This window comes from Typopeltis vanoorti, chromosome 16 (assembly GCF_054136105.1).
Source record: "Typopeltis vanoorti isolate ZY-2024b chromosome 16, IOZ_Tvanoo_1.0, whole genome shotgun sequence".
Lineage (NCBI taxonomy): Eukaryota > Metazoa > Arthropoda > Arachnida > Uropygi > Thelyphonidae > Typopeltis > Typopeltis vanoorti.
In genome coordinates this window covers 87,947,740-87,961,813 of record NC_143564.1, presented here as the reverse complement: position 1 = coordinate 87,961,813, position 14,074 = coordinate 87,947,740, and the positions used below count along the sequence as shown (strand labels likewise).

General features: G+C 33.3%; 1 protein-coding gene across 2 annotated transcripts in view; it reads left to right on the top strand.

The window, feature by feature from the left end:
- Nucleotides 1-14,074, top strand: part of IntS3 (integrator complex subunit 3) — a 598,644-nt gene that overhangs the window by 568,125 nt on the left and 16,445 nt on the right. For both annotated transcript variants that reach the window (XM_090406089.1, XM_090406090.1), the window contains one exon: nt 11,105-11,261. In XM_090406089.1, the coding sequence (XP_090262215.1) occupies nt 11,105-11,261 (157 nt within the window). The remainder of the gene's footprint in view (nt 1-11,104; nt 11,262-14,074) is intronic.

Below are 14,074 nucleotides of genomic sequence, written 5' to 3'. Positions count from 1 at the left end.
ACGAAATAAATCACATGAATTAAATAAATAGTAGTTTTATCTATTCCAACTTTAAAAATAATTTATATGTCAAAGGATTAATTTATCATAAAGAAATATGCATGCAGCATATTTCTTTAGAGAGGACCCAAACATACTGTGAGGTAACTAGCTAATTGCAATGAAATAATCAAAATAGATGTATAGCAATCAGCAGTAATTAGCTTATTTCATACCTAATAATAGAATATAAAGAAAGTTGGAAATATGAGAAAGAATTATTATTGTTTTTATTTTCCCAAAACATTTAATTTCTTTATATTGATTCTGAAAATGTAACCTAAATGTTTTTCGATTATTTTCTCAGTTGCTGCTACATCATAAGATGTCACTGTCCATTTTCACCAAAACATTGGTGAAAATGGACAGTGTTTCTGAATTCAGAAACACTGTCAATTAATGTAGTTAATATGTGAGACCTAATGGTTTTATTTTATTAAAAGATTTTATGATGATCTTGAATGTTTTGACCTTCAACATTTGTTTATAATGGTACACTGGACAAATTGTTTGACTTGTCTTTGCATAAGAGTGTTTCAAGACTTACTATAAGTTTTATAATTGAGAATGCGTCAAAACAATCATGGTCATTAATAAATAATAACACATGGTCATGTATTAGTGATAAAATGTATGAGTTCATATATATATTATGCCTATATTAATACCATAAGTGAAGTAAGAATTTTTATTTTTGTATATTTTTTACATAATCAGAAACCCTTTTCAAAACACATTGAAGTTTTTCAGAGCACCAATAAGCGGGTGGCAGTCTCACACTGCAATGAAGTTCATTTTTCTGACTAAAAGTTAACTTGCTTTAATAGTGGTGGTAATGCAAAGTAACAATTAGTTATAGTATTAACAAAAGATTGTAAATTGAACAAGATTGGACATACAAATATGATGTATCAGGTGATCATGGTACTCTTGGCACCTGACTGGCAAAATATTTACCTGCCTGATGAGCCAGCACAAAATTTTCCAAACCCTGGTTCTAACATAAAAATCATGAAATAACACATAGACCAAAAGTCATATCACTTGTTATTGTTGATACTTTGTCTTTGAAACAAAAATGAGAATACCATTGAGGTTAAAAAAAAAAAAGATAAAGAAGAAAGAAAAGCTCTCAGATAACTTTGGCTTTTTTGGCCAACTGGATAGAATTTCTGCTCTCAAACCTGGTTGTAATCCAGTCTCCTGTGAACATGAATGTTTGGAATGGAAATCACCATATATGTTTTCTTATGTCTCTATGTTAGTAGATAAATTTCATTTCCTGGTGTGGGATAACTATTCTTCTTCCTGGGGACCTCATGCGGCTTAAAAAAGTTATGTTTGTTCTTTAGAGAAAGGTACCCAGATTATGATATGGTGCTACCAGTACTTTGTGATAGGATGTGTATTGGAGTTGTTTCTAAGAAGATAATTAACTGTAGACATAGTTAAGTGTATATTTTATAGTTATATCAATCTATTAGTCATTACTTATAACAGTAGAGGCCATTCATGCTTCATTCAGTTTTGTCATGGGCAATTTCCAAAATGCAGTGTGTAAATTGTTTATTAGTGTACCTAAGTAGTTTGTTAGAGTGAGATGATGGTAAATAGAATATATTAGAAATGTGTACTGATTAAACAAATTGAAAGAAAAATATTGAATGAGCACAAGAATTCAAATAAGCTGCCCGCAGATAGCAGCATGTGTAAAAGAATGCAAGCATGAACGTAGGTAGAGTGCATGATTGCAATAACAATTATAAAGTGCTAAATGAGTGTTAAAAAAAAGGGGGGGGGGAGGAGAATTGAGGCTGCAGCAAGTAATTCACATTACCAAATGGGAGTCGGGAAGAAAAGCACCCAGTAAGTAGCAGAAAGGAATGGAAATAAAACATATGAAGAAACAGAGTACAATATGAGGGTGGTCTGAAAAGTTCTCAGCCTCAACCATAGATGGCGACACTATCAGCAATATTTTTTTTTCTAAGTTGGTACATCCTCATTCTATCAAGTAGTTTGTTTTATACAGCTCTCTGAAGTAAAAGTGTTCTATAATTCCTTGAAATTGATAATATCAAGTATCGTGCAGTTATAAAATTCTTTGTAAAAGAAGGTTTAATGCCAAAAGAAATCCATTTACGAGCACTCTTCTCTTTCATTTTCAACAATTAAGAAATGGGCTGCCGAGTTTAAACGTGGCCGTACCAGCCTTGAAGTGATCCACATGAAGGACGTCCAAAAAGTGTACCAACACCAGAAACTATTGATCAAGTGGACGATATGGTATTGGATGGCCAACAAGTCAAAGTGCATGAAATTGCTGACTATAGGCATTTCAAAAGAACATGTAGGATATATTTTGCATGAAAAATTGCAAATGAAAAAGCTTTGTGCAAGATGGGTGCCGCTCTTTCTTGGAGCATTTTAACAAGAATAAAACTGATTTTGTGCATTGATTTATTACTATAGATGAGATTTGGATTCACTATTACACATCAGAATCCAAACAGCAGTCAAAACAGTGGACAGAAGCCAGTTGTTCAGTGCCAAAGAAAACAAAGTCGGTTCCATTAGCAGGAAAGGTCATGGCATCAGCATTTTGGGATGCTAAAGGCATTATGTTTATTAATTATCCTGAAAAGGTAAAACAATAACTGGGGAATATTATTCTGATCTTTTAACCAGACTAGATGAAAAAATTCATGAGAAAAGACCCGGTTTGCAGAAGAAAAACATCTTTCATCAGGACAGTGCACCTGCCTACAAATGTGTTTTGGCAATGGGAAAATTAAGGGATCTGCACTATAAATTGTTGGAACATCCAACCTTTTTCCCAGATGGCTCCCTCTGACTTCTATCTCTTCCCCATACTAGAACTATTCCTCACTGGTCATTATTTTTCTTTGAATCAAGAGGTGATTGCAGCTGTAGAGGAGTATTTTGCAGATCTTACTGAGAACTACTACAAGGATGGGATAATGGCCCTGGAGCATCGCTGGAATAAATGTATTTGTCTTAATCTAGATTATGTTGAAAAATAAAAATAATTTTAAAATTATAAATTCGTTTTTTCATTGTTATGCTGAAAACTTTTCAGACCACCCTCGTACAAAGAAGGAAAAGGGGGGAAAATGTGGTGATTGAGTCACAGAGATCTGAATTAGGCAAAAAAAGACAGGAAAAAGAGTTTCAAGATTATGAATTTATTACCAAAGTATGATGTGTGAGTGAACTGTATTTACAGATAATTCATTGTGCACATGTGTAAGGAGAAATTATGTGCATTATATTGATTCATGTAGGAATCTGATTTTTTGATGGTTAAAAGAATTTTTACCTGCAATGAATTACACTTAAATGGATTTGGAGTTAGTTGTCTGGAGAAGCTGTTGTTCAGTGATATAGTGAATATAAATAGTCTAGTGATATTATGTGTGTTAGGATAGTTGCATGAGTACTTGGATATGCACATTACAAGGTCTGAATTGTGATTGTAATAATATTGCACATACTGGTGTTCAAAAGAGAGAGAAAACAATAATTTGACAGAATATCAGAATTAAGTTTTAATCGGCAAGAAAAATGATGACTGCAGCAGTGAGAGAAGAAATTTGATTGAGTAATCAACTCAGGCTGCTTGTTTGAACTGGTCACATTTTAATTACTTGAAACCCATCAGCCTAATGGATGCATGTTCACCAATGTCCATAGCAGCAAGAATTAAGGTAGTGAATTCTTGGCATTGATAATTGCTAAGAAGAGACAAAAGTTATTGCCATTAGCAAGCCCTAGTTGACAGAGGATATCCTTACAGAAATAGAATGCAACAAGTATTATAATTGCATTTGGGAAGAACACACAGGATAGGAACGACTGGAGAATATTGCTAATCATTGTAGTTCAGTTAAATCCAGCCCATGTATAAATCTCAAACAGTGATGATTGTATTACTGACAGTACAGACAATGGGTTTATGAGATAGAGGTTAAAATGGAAAAAATATGTAGTTAGGTGGCTGCTACAGACCTAATCATCTGAAAAAACATTGTGAGTTGCATAGACAAATAAACCTCATGGATACAAGAAAGGCTGTTGTTATGGGATTTCAACTGTGAGGAGGGTCTGTCTAACTCCTGCAAATGAACCACCAGCTTTCTCTTTGGATGCACATTACATGTGACGGTGGATAGAACTCTATCCTCAAACTTTGCATTTGATGCTGGTGCTCTGCAGGTTCTGTTCTTTTATTTATTTACTTCTATATATCGAAGACTTACTCCAGTTGACTACAAATCCATTACACAAAGTTTCTATCGAGTTCTATCGACTGTAGAAATCGATAGAAACTATCGATTTCTACAGTCTTAAAATTCAGATCTCCATATCATTTTCTAAAGCATGTTTGTGTGTGATAGTTCTGCTAACTTTGTTAATTTTCCATTTAACTCCCCTAATTAAAGTTTTTAGGCAATTTAATGCACCTAGCTTGCCACTCCTTGAATAGTATTTTTGTCTGTACATATATGTGTTCACCGATCTGGTTTGCCTGTTTTGAGGGATGGAAAACCAAATTTCTTGGATTAGAACTCTCTCCACCACCATATGAGATTGGCTAACTCACCTTTAATTGAAAAGCCATGATAAAGGTTCCTCATGTGATAGATGGGATTCAAATCCAGGTGTTTCCAACCAAATGGCTTTGTTGAAACCCATTGTTTCAACAAAGTAAAACACAATCTTGTTTACTTCCTGGGGGGGGGGGGTAATAATCCAGTCTTACTTTGGACAACACTCAAATCTTTCTTGGCATAAGCATATCACAGATATCACCTACTCAAATCCAAAAAAATTTGATTTTTTTCTTTTGCTCAATTATACAAACCACATATCTGCCCAACCATTTAATACTTTTCTCACATTTGAGAAAAGTATCCCTAAGAGTTGTTGATTAATGACCCATCTCTCACTAATTCACTCCACTCTCTTGCACACAGACATTCAGTTTCTGCTGCTTGTATTTTTTACACATCTTTCCATGGATTCTGTTCATTAGGATCAAGGTTCATCAATACTTCCTTCATTACCTCTTCTAAATCTGTTAAAATGTATTCACAAGCTATTCAACATGCCTTCACAGTTCGACTCACAGAACAAATTTTTCTTCATCTTGATTTATTACTTCTACTGCAATAAATCTTCAAATCCATTCTTAACAAGTTTCTTCTTTTTTATTCTCAGCTTGCTGGTGATCCATAGTACTAATGATTGAATGATCTCTGATGGAAGGGATTATCATAAAAAACAAACAAAATTCACTTTTTATTTCTGAATTGCCTAAGGCACATTGAAAATAATTGCTCTATTATGATTTAAACAACCCCCTGAGATGGGATTACCATAAAAAAATGTATTTACTTACAAGCATTGAGAATTCTAGTATGCTGCCATTGATCTATAAGCTTTGTCATCTGCTGCATCAGATAAGGTTCCATCTGGGCATTTGCCTTTGTTGGCAATTGTCCAGATGGGTAAAATGATGAGTCTACGTTATTTTGCCACCTATAACAGTCTGCTGATTCTTATACAACACATATTGTTGTAAGTGGCAGATTTTATCTGAATTATCAGATTTATCATGTTTCCAAATTTTTATACTTGTATATTATATCTTTTAAATTCAGAAGTATTATATTCATTTGATTTTTTATAAAATATAAACTTTTTTATACAATAGTTTATACTAGACTTATGTATCTGTTTATAGTTATCAAAACAGCATTAACATGTTGACTGCCAACTATAAGATAACTTAAAGTTGGCCATCTATATCAGGATGCCAATTATGCCATTTAGTAAAGTGTGATGCAAAAGTGAGAATGGAGTATGTGTGTGTCAGAAATATTCCATGAGCATGTCTTGTTGAAAGGGGGAAAATGAAGTAACTAATGATGTAAGGCAGGATAGTGAAACTGTTGTAATGGAAGGAGTGAATGACAGCATATGAAATGCAAATGAGAGTATGAAGGAAGTGGATGAAAGTAATGTGAATGATGAGGTGATAGTGTGGAGAGAAATGGTATGCTTACATGGACTTCTCCTTTACAGGACAAAACATGAGCTCAAGCGAGTGGAGAAACGATTGGTCTGTTGTACAGTAGAAGGGAGAATGAAAGAAAAAGTGAATGAGAAAAGTATAAAAGTGTGACAAACGGGAAGTTTGATGAGAGTATTATATGGAGATTCAATGATATGAAATGTAATTAATTAGAAAGTGATGAAAGCATGTTTCCGTGCGAAGATTGTTAGTGAAGCTGTTAGTTTGTAGAAGAGACCAGTGAAAGTGTTGATTGTTTTGGCAGGTACAAATGATTTGAGAAGTGAGAAAGATGCAATGAGAGAGGATATGAAAGAGCTGTTGAAAGAAGTGAAGATTGTGAGTCTGCTCTCTTAGTATGGTAAGACAGAATTGGCCATGATTGCTAATAAGTGAGAAGATTGTGCAGAAGGAATGGTGTGCAGTTTATAGATGTATGGAGTGAATATGATGGACAAAAGGAACTGTATATGCCTGATGGACTGCATTTGAATGGTTTGCTGATTGGAGAAAGGTTGTTAGTGAGAGGTTGGAAGTGCAAAATCAGGGAACTATAAATATTGGGGGGATGCAATCAAGCATGTGTTTAGCAATTCCTGGGACAAATGAGTATGAGTGCAGAAATAACCATGAACAGCTGGGTGCAGTTTCTCAAGTTTTGAATCTGAATGTGGCTTGTAATGACATTGCAAAAGCAACTGCAGGCCCAAGGGGATGTTTAAATATACATACATGAATACAAGAAGTATCAAGGTGAAGGAGAGGAGTTTTTGATATTGGTCTGCTCAGCTTGGCCAAAAACTATTGGCATCAGCGAGACATCATGTTTGACAAAGAATGATGTAGTTACAGGGATAGAATGTAAGGGATATACCATATTTTCAGAGAAGGTAGAGTGAATTAGCTGGCCTGGTTGGTTAAGTGGTTAGCTTATCCACTCTGCAGCCAAAAGCTGTGGGTTCGAATCCCCTGTGAGCATGGATGTTTGTGATTGTCTGTGAAAATACTAGGGGTGGACAGTAGATGTCATTGGTATAGATGGTGATAGTTGCGGTTCGTTGTAGTTGGTGGATTGAGTGTTGGAGACAGAGAGTTGTAGAGTAGGTGCCCTCCCTCAATGCATCTTTGTACTCCCTGGAGGTGTCATGTAATAATAATAATAAATAATGAATTGGGCAGGAGGAGAAGGTGTATTATTAATGAAAGCTGAAGTACTTCAACCAACAAAAATAGAAGTTAAGGAGAATTGTAGGTATGAGAGATGGTTCATTTTAGGCTATCTGTATGAGATAGGAACCAATAGGACAAAATATATTGTTGGTTGTTGCTACAGAAAAGGGGGTCCAGAGGAAGATATGGATGCCATGCATTGACAGATTAGCACAATGAGTGCAGACTAAGCAATTAACATGGGAGACTTCAACTATGGGAAACTAGAAATTAAACATTCCAATAAATTATATTCTTGGTTTAATCCTTTATCCAAGTGTAAGTAAGCAAAGTTCGTGCATGAAGTATTTTCATGACTGGGCTCCTTGTGCATAAAGGCTAATTACTTCACATCAATTGCCTTAGTATCCCATAATGCAAAGCACACATCCTTTAGGGTTGTATATAATGCTATGCATTATGAGAAGGGTCACTACTCAGACCAGTTTCGATGTTTATTGAGGTACGTTTTAGTGTGGGGATTCTGTTAATAAAAGGATTTATTTTTATTTAGAGATGTTTATATAGAGGATATTATCATAATATTAATCCTATTGACTGCACCATTGCTATTTGAGGTGATTTTTAATTTATATTATCCTGTCTATAGAGATGATCTCTGTTCAACAATTATTTTTTTTTTTTAATTTCCAAGTGCTTTTATTATATTTATTTATTGCACAAGGATTCACTCCAATTGGTGCAATGACCTCTTTTTTTACTATTTCTTTCAGAATCCAAATAAATCACTGACTCAAGACCAAAATACAAAATAAATATATTTAATAAACAAAAACAATATATATACACTTCAAACTACTTTACATAACTATAACTACAGAATTAATTGGATCCAAGGCCTTTTAAAAATAAACTTACACTTAAGACTAGACTAAACGCTTTGTTTTGACAATGACAAAATGTTCATAGTCAGTTTCTCTCTCTGTTATGGCCCTTTTCTGAAGATATATGACTTTATTCTTCATTTTCTTAGGATCCTTTCTCATCATTCATGTAGCACACATTAATTTTTTCTAACTCAATTCTGTCTCTTTTTAGTAGAAATAATAGTTAAATCCGGCGTCTTAATCAGAGTTTTCTCGAACATTCCTTTAGAACGTAAATAGCAACTTTTTCTTTTATTCACTAATGCTTATTGACAGTCTTAACTCTTCCACTTTAAAAAATTCATATGATTCCCTTTTCGGAATCTACTACTAATCTTCCAATTAGCGTTTCCTCAAATATTCCTTTTAAAACATCTATAGCAATATTTTCTTTTTATTTATCAATACTTATTCCACTTTGAAACTTTTTGTACAATGTGGCCAGTATGCTCTCCAGATCTGAACCCCTGTGACTTTTGGCTGTGGTAACATCTCAAAGATGTGTTGTCTATCGTCAACATGTAGCCATCTTAGTGGACTTCAAAAACGGCATTACATTCTATATCCACAACATTTTGGCTACATTCTGTGTATGAGGCTCCAAGAGGTAGCAAACTACAGACCATTTAATATATCAGGAGTGGTTGTTAAAGTATTGGAAAAGTTAGTTAAAAGTGAAATCCAACAGTGGGTGGATAAGTATGCGATACTCTATTGTGGGCAGCATGACTTTGTAAAGGATAGGTCCTTAGTCATTTATTCTCATTTTATAATAAAGTGACTGCAGAATTTGATAATAGAAATGGCTACACTGTGATACTACTGGTCTCTGCAACAACTTTTGAGCAAATGAGAATGGATATGAAGTAGCATGGGGGGGGGGGGGGGGTTGGCTGTCAGACACAAGAGAGTAGTATATGGTGGATATGATGGAGTGGAATCCAGGAGAATGAAGGTGACTAGTGGAGCATCTCAGGATTCTGTACTAGGGCCACTACTCTTTAATTTGTATATCAATGATATAGGGAAAGATGTAAAATGGGATATTCAGCTATTTGCTGGTGATGTAATAAGACTGGGGAGAGCAATAGTTGCTAAAGACGATGTAGATATCCTGCAAGATGATTTAAATAAATTGGCATTGTGGGCAAAGGATAATGATGTCTATTCAATGTTGAAAAATGTAAGGTTATGCACTTCAGATTGAAAAGGATGCATATAGTGTATCATATTGATGGTACTGGATTACTGGAAATTGATGAGGCTAGGGACTTAGTGATAATGGTAGACAGAGAGTTGAAGTTCAGAGGACATATTGCAAAATTTGGTAAAATAGCTCAAAGGATTACTTGGATGTTGAAAAATGCTAATAAGTAAAGATAGAGAAGTTACTATCCTTTTTATAAGTCCATAATTCATCCACATCTTGACTACTGTGCACAGATTTGTCACCTGGATTTTTTGGTGATTAGGAGGTGATAGAGAAGATTCACAGACAATTGACTAAACTGGTGACAGATTAGTGGAATGCCCCAATGGGGATAGGTTGAAGGTTTGTGGGTTACAAAATTTAGTTGATAGGCAGAAAAGAGGGGATATGATAGAAACTTTTAAGATATTAAAGGGGTTTTATGAAATGGATGCAAAGGAAATTTTTCAGTACGTGACAAATGGTCAGAGAACTAGGGGCCATCCATTTAAGTTGCGTAAGAGTGTGGTTAGTATGCGTGTGCCGACCAGATTTTTTGCATGGAGAGTAGTGAATGAGTGGAATGGATTGCCAGAATTAGTTGTGAATTCCCTGACAGTGAATAAGTTTAAGGAGGTATGGTAAGTTTTGTGTGTATGCTTGTTAGTTATGATCTCCTGTGTTAACTCTCTGGACTCCATGAATATACCATATAATAATTTTGAATTAGTCTAAATTTAAAATTTTACTAGCCTAGTTGGATGAGTGGATAGTATTTTTGCTCTCCAACCATTGGTCAGTGGGTTCAAATTCCACTATGGCATGAATGTATGAAAATAGATTAATTTTATTACCTGATGTGGACCCATTATCTCACCATTATCTCACCCATTCTTAGAGACCTGAAATGGCTTGAAAAAATCCGATGTTTGGTATTTATCAAAGGATCTACAGTAGTATTTCTGCTGTGGATCCTTCCGCCAACCCATAATGCTAAATGTATGCAAGGAGTGTTTACAATGTTTCATGTATGAGGTTCACATTAAAAAAAAAAAGTCAATAAACACGAAAAATTAGGAATATTGATAACATTTATGACTATTAAAATGACAAGTAAAATCTGATTTTACCAGCTAGTGAAACAAATAATCCATCAGAAAATTCTGTCCAATAAACTTGATTAATGAGCTTCTATAGGAAGTATGACCTGGGCCAAAGTTGTTTGACAATGAGAAATGATTTCACACAGCTGCAGAATAATTTTCAAGTGAGTTATTTTCCAGCTAGAGTAGTTTGTAGAGTTATGTCTCATGTGTCTGTTGGTCAACAAACATTAAAATTACTCCAAAAATTTACTTTTATCATATGAGTGTTATATATACATTATAAAGCTGATAATATGAGATGTCATATGAAATGAAATTATGTTCATCAGTTTATATATGTACTTGAGGTTAATGCATAAAAAATTATAAGGATTTGAAAATAGCTAAGTTATCAAAAGGGGTTTTATAAAAATTCTTTTTATGAAATCTGATTCTTTTACTAAAAAAATTATACCATAACCTGATCACTATCATCATATATTTTATGATATAACAGTTTATCATTAGGATGTATTAAATTTTTTCGCTGCTGTAAATCATTTGGCTAATCTTAGAATATTCTTGATTTTTTTACTAGATATAGTGACTTGTTTGCCTTAGTTGAAGATTTGGATGATATGAAGTCTTCCAAGCCTGCAAGATCTGGAGGGAGAGGAAAAGGAGTGGGTCCAAAGAGTACAGCAAAATCGAAACAACTGATTGTGGATTCTGATAGTGATTCAGATAGTACTGAAGTAAGACAGCAGTTTAATTTTAACATTTGTTCCTAACATTCAAAAAATAGATCATTGAAAAAATACAGTCTGATCAAACAATTTCTGATCACACTTTGAGTAGATTTTTTGAGTAGAAACTGCTGAGTTTTTCACCATTTATTTCAAAGTTGCAGCTTTCATTATTGAGAAGTAATCTTTTGAACCACTGCATCACAAAATAGCACACTTCAAAGCATGCACATCAATTTTTTAATAACCATAGAAGCCTTAGAGATGTTAAAGGAACCTGATCAGAACTAAGCTAACTGATTAGCTTTCCTAAGTTCAGAAATAAAGTTACATCCATAGATGATGTTGGGAATGCCCATTGACGAGAAAAGTGGATGAAAATGCAATACACAAGGAACTTGTCCATGAAAATTGGGTTCTCAATCCCAAGAATGCTCCTAGTCACTGTGTTGTCTGTGGGAATTTGTTGGAAAAGCAGTTTTGACTGCTGTTTTGCACTGTCCTTACTTCCCATATCCAGCACCTTACAGCTGTTTTTCTTTTTCCAAAAGTCACATTGACACTGAAGGGGGGGGGGGGGGAATGACATCAGCATGATTTAAAAAAAAAAAAATCAGTTATACTTGACACTAAGTGAATGCCACCGTAAAGAGAGGGTAGTATGCATCCCCTAGTTTTATAATTATACCTTATATAATCATATTTATTTCTAGCACTGTAGCATATAGATTTTTAAAAAATGTTAGCATTTGAAATTTTAATTTTTTTTTTCAGAATATTTGACATTTTTTCTCACACTAAAAATAATGATAGTACTAGATTTTTTACTGGGAGAAAAAGATGCAGATTAAACTAATTAATTTTTTATATTTTGCAACATTACATTTCATATTTAATGTTCAATTTAAAAAAAAAAATTAAAGAATTGTGCCTTTTTGCTGTCTCATTTGCAAGAGTTCCAGATAACCTGTATGCTTTGACAACTCACTTTTGCTAGTTACTCTCCATTAACTTAGTAATTTATATTAACAGTTGCATATTTATAATAAAAATTGAAAATTTGCTCTGTAAATGATGAAAGACATTGAGCTTTTGAAGCATTCTTTTCTAGACACAGTTTAAAACATTGAGAGCTACCTATTTAAAAGTTGCTGTTACTAGTAATGCATCATTTGATGTATTTATGTCTTATCCCAGGCTCATTTTGAAAAAATGAGCAGTACATGGCTTAACCCCTTCTGTTATTCTGTATCTTAGATGCATGTATCCTCAGTAGTTTTGTGAGAGGAATGACATTGTTCCCTCTCCCCTTTTCATATGAAACATGGTGAGTCACTTTCAGTTAGAAAGCACTTAGAAATATTCCTTCGATCTCATGTTGGAATTTTAGTTAAATCCATGAATAGAAAAATGTTGCATGATTGTCTTTATAGCATTGAGCAAATAATAACACCAGGGTAATTCCAAGTATTTTGTCACCCCTTATATATGGGAAGAAAAAAAAATTTTTTTTTTTTTTTTTTTTTTTCCTGCCATTTTGTTAATTATAACAGTCACTTTTATTCTGTCATTTTTATCCACAAAATATTGAAAATTTCCACATTCCAAAATTTTCACATTTTGGAAAGTTTTTCATTTAATCACATCTTAATTCCAAATTGTCCGATTATCTGCCATTATCCATTAAAGGTGTGTATTTTTCGACCTTATTTTAATTTTTTCTTTGTTTCATTTATACATGTAGTGGAATAATTATGCTCCCAGTCACTTTTATTGAAGCATTTTGTCTATTAAAAAATTCTCAAAGTTTTCAAAAAATTTTGAAAAAGTCAACTTTGAAGTTCTAAAAAGATTTGTGGTGGATCAAATAAAAATGTGAAATATTTATGAGAACTCTTGATATATTGCTATAAAGCATAATTGGTCCTATTCTCCTTTCTAGACATTAATTTGAAAATGAAGAAGAATACTTTTTTTTTCTTTTTTCGCATCTATGAGCATATTTATACATCCACTTACTCATGCTCATTAAGGACCTCCTGAGTGGCATGAAGTAAAAAATGCTGAGAATTTATACATCACCAACATTAAATGTATAAATAGCAAAAACATTAAAAAAATACAACATTTTTAATTTTATACTAGTAACAGCTATGCAAGCATAGTTTCATATATATATATATATATATATATATATATATTACTGGGGTTTGCAAAACAGGGTGTACTAACATTGAAATGATTATAATAATATTTTGTTGTTTTTTTAACAAGATTTACTTATGTAGGCAATAAAAATCATTGGTACTCTTTACTTAAATATAATTTATTTTTCTAAAGCATATGATCTTATTTTTCCAAAGGATATATGTTGTCAGCAATTCTATAATAAGTTAGTTGTAATTTTAATAGTTACCATCATAAACACATCAAATATCTTTCATTTGTGGTTAAATAATGTTTGATGCTTGCATAACTTTAACACCATCAGAGATCTGTGAAGCAGAATAGTGATGGATAATAACATTTTTGTCATTGATTAGGACATAGTTGTGACAGCATGAGAATCATACATTCTCATGTTGTCAGATTTTCCTGCTTTTCATGTATTTTTTAAGCAGTTTGCCTTCATGTTCAGTGTCTTCATTGGCTACAAACAAGAATTTCATAGCAGCAATGTCTAAAAGAGAAGTCAGACATAGTTGGTGTTGACAATATGTGGTTTTCATCATGTATTAATGGATTGTATTCTCATTAAGAGCTCATCTGGTTTTCAGTAGTCCTTTGGAAACCTGCCTTTGTTATAAGCCACTTCTTATAAG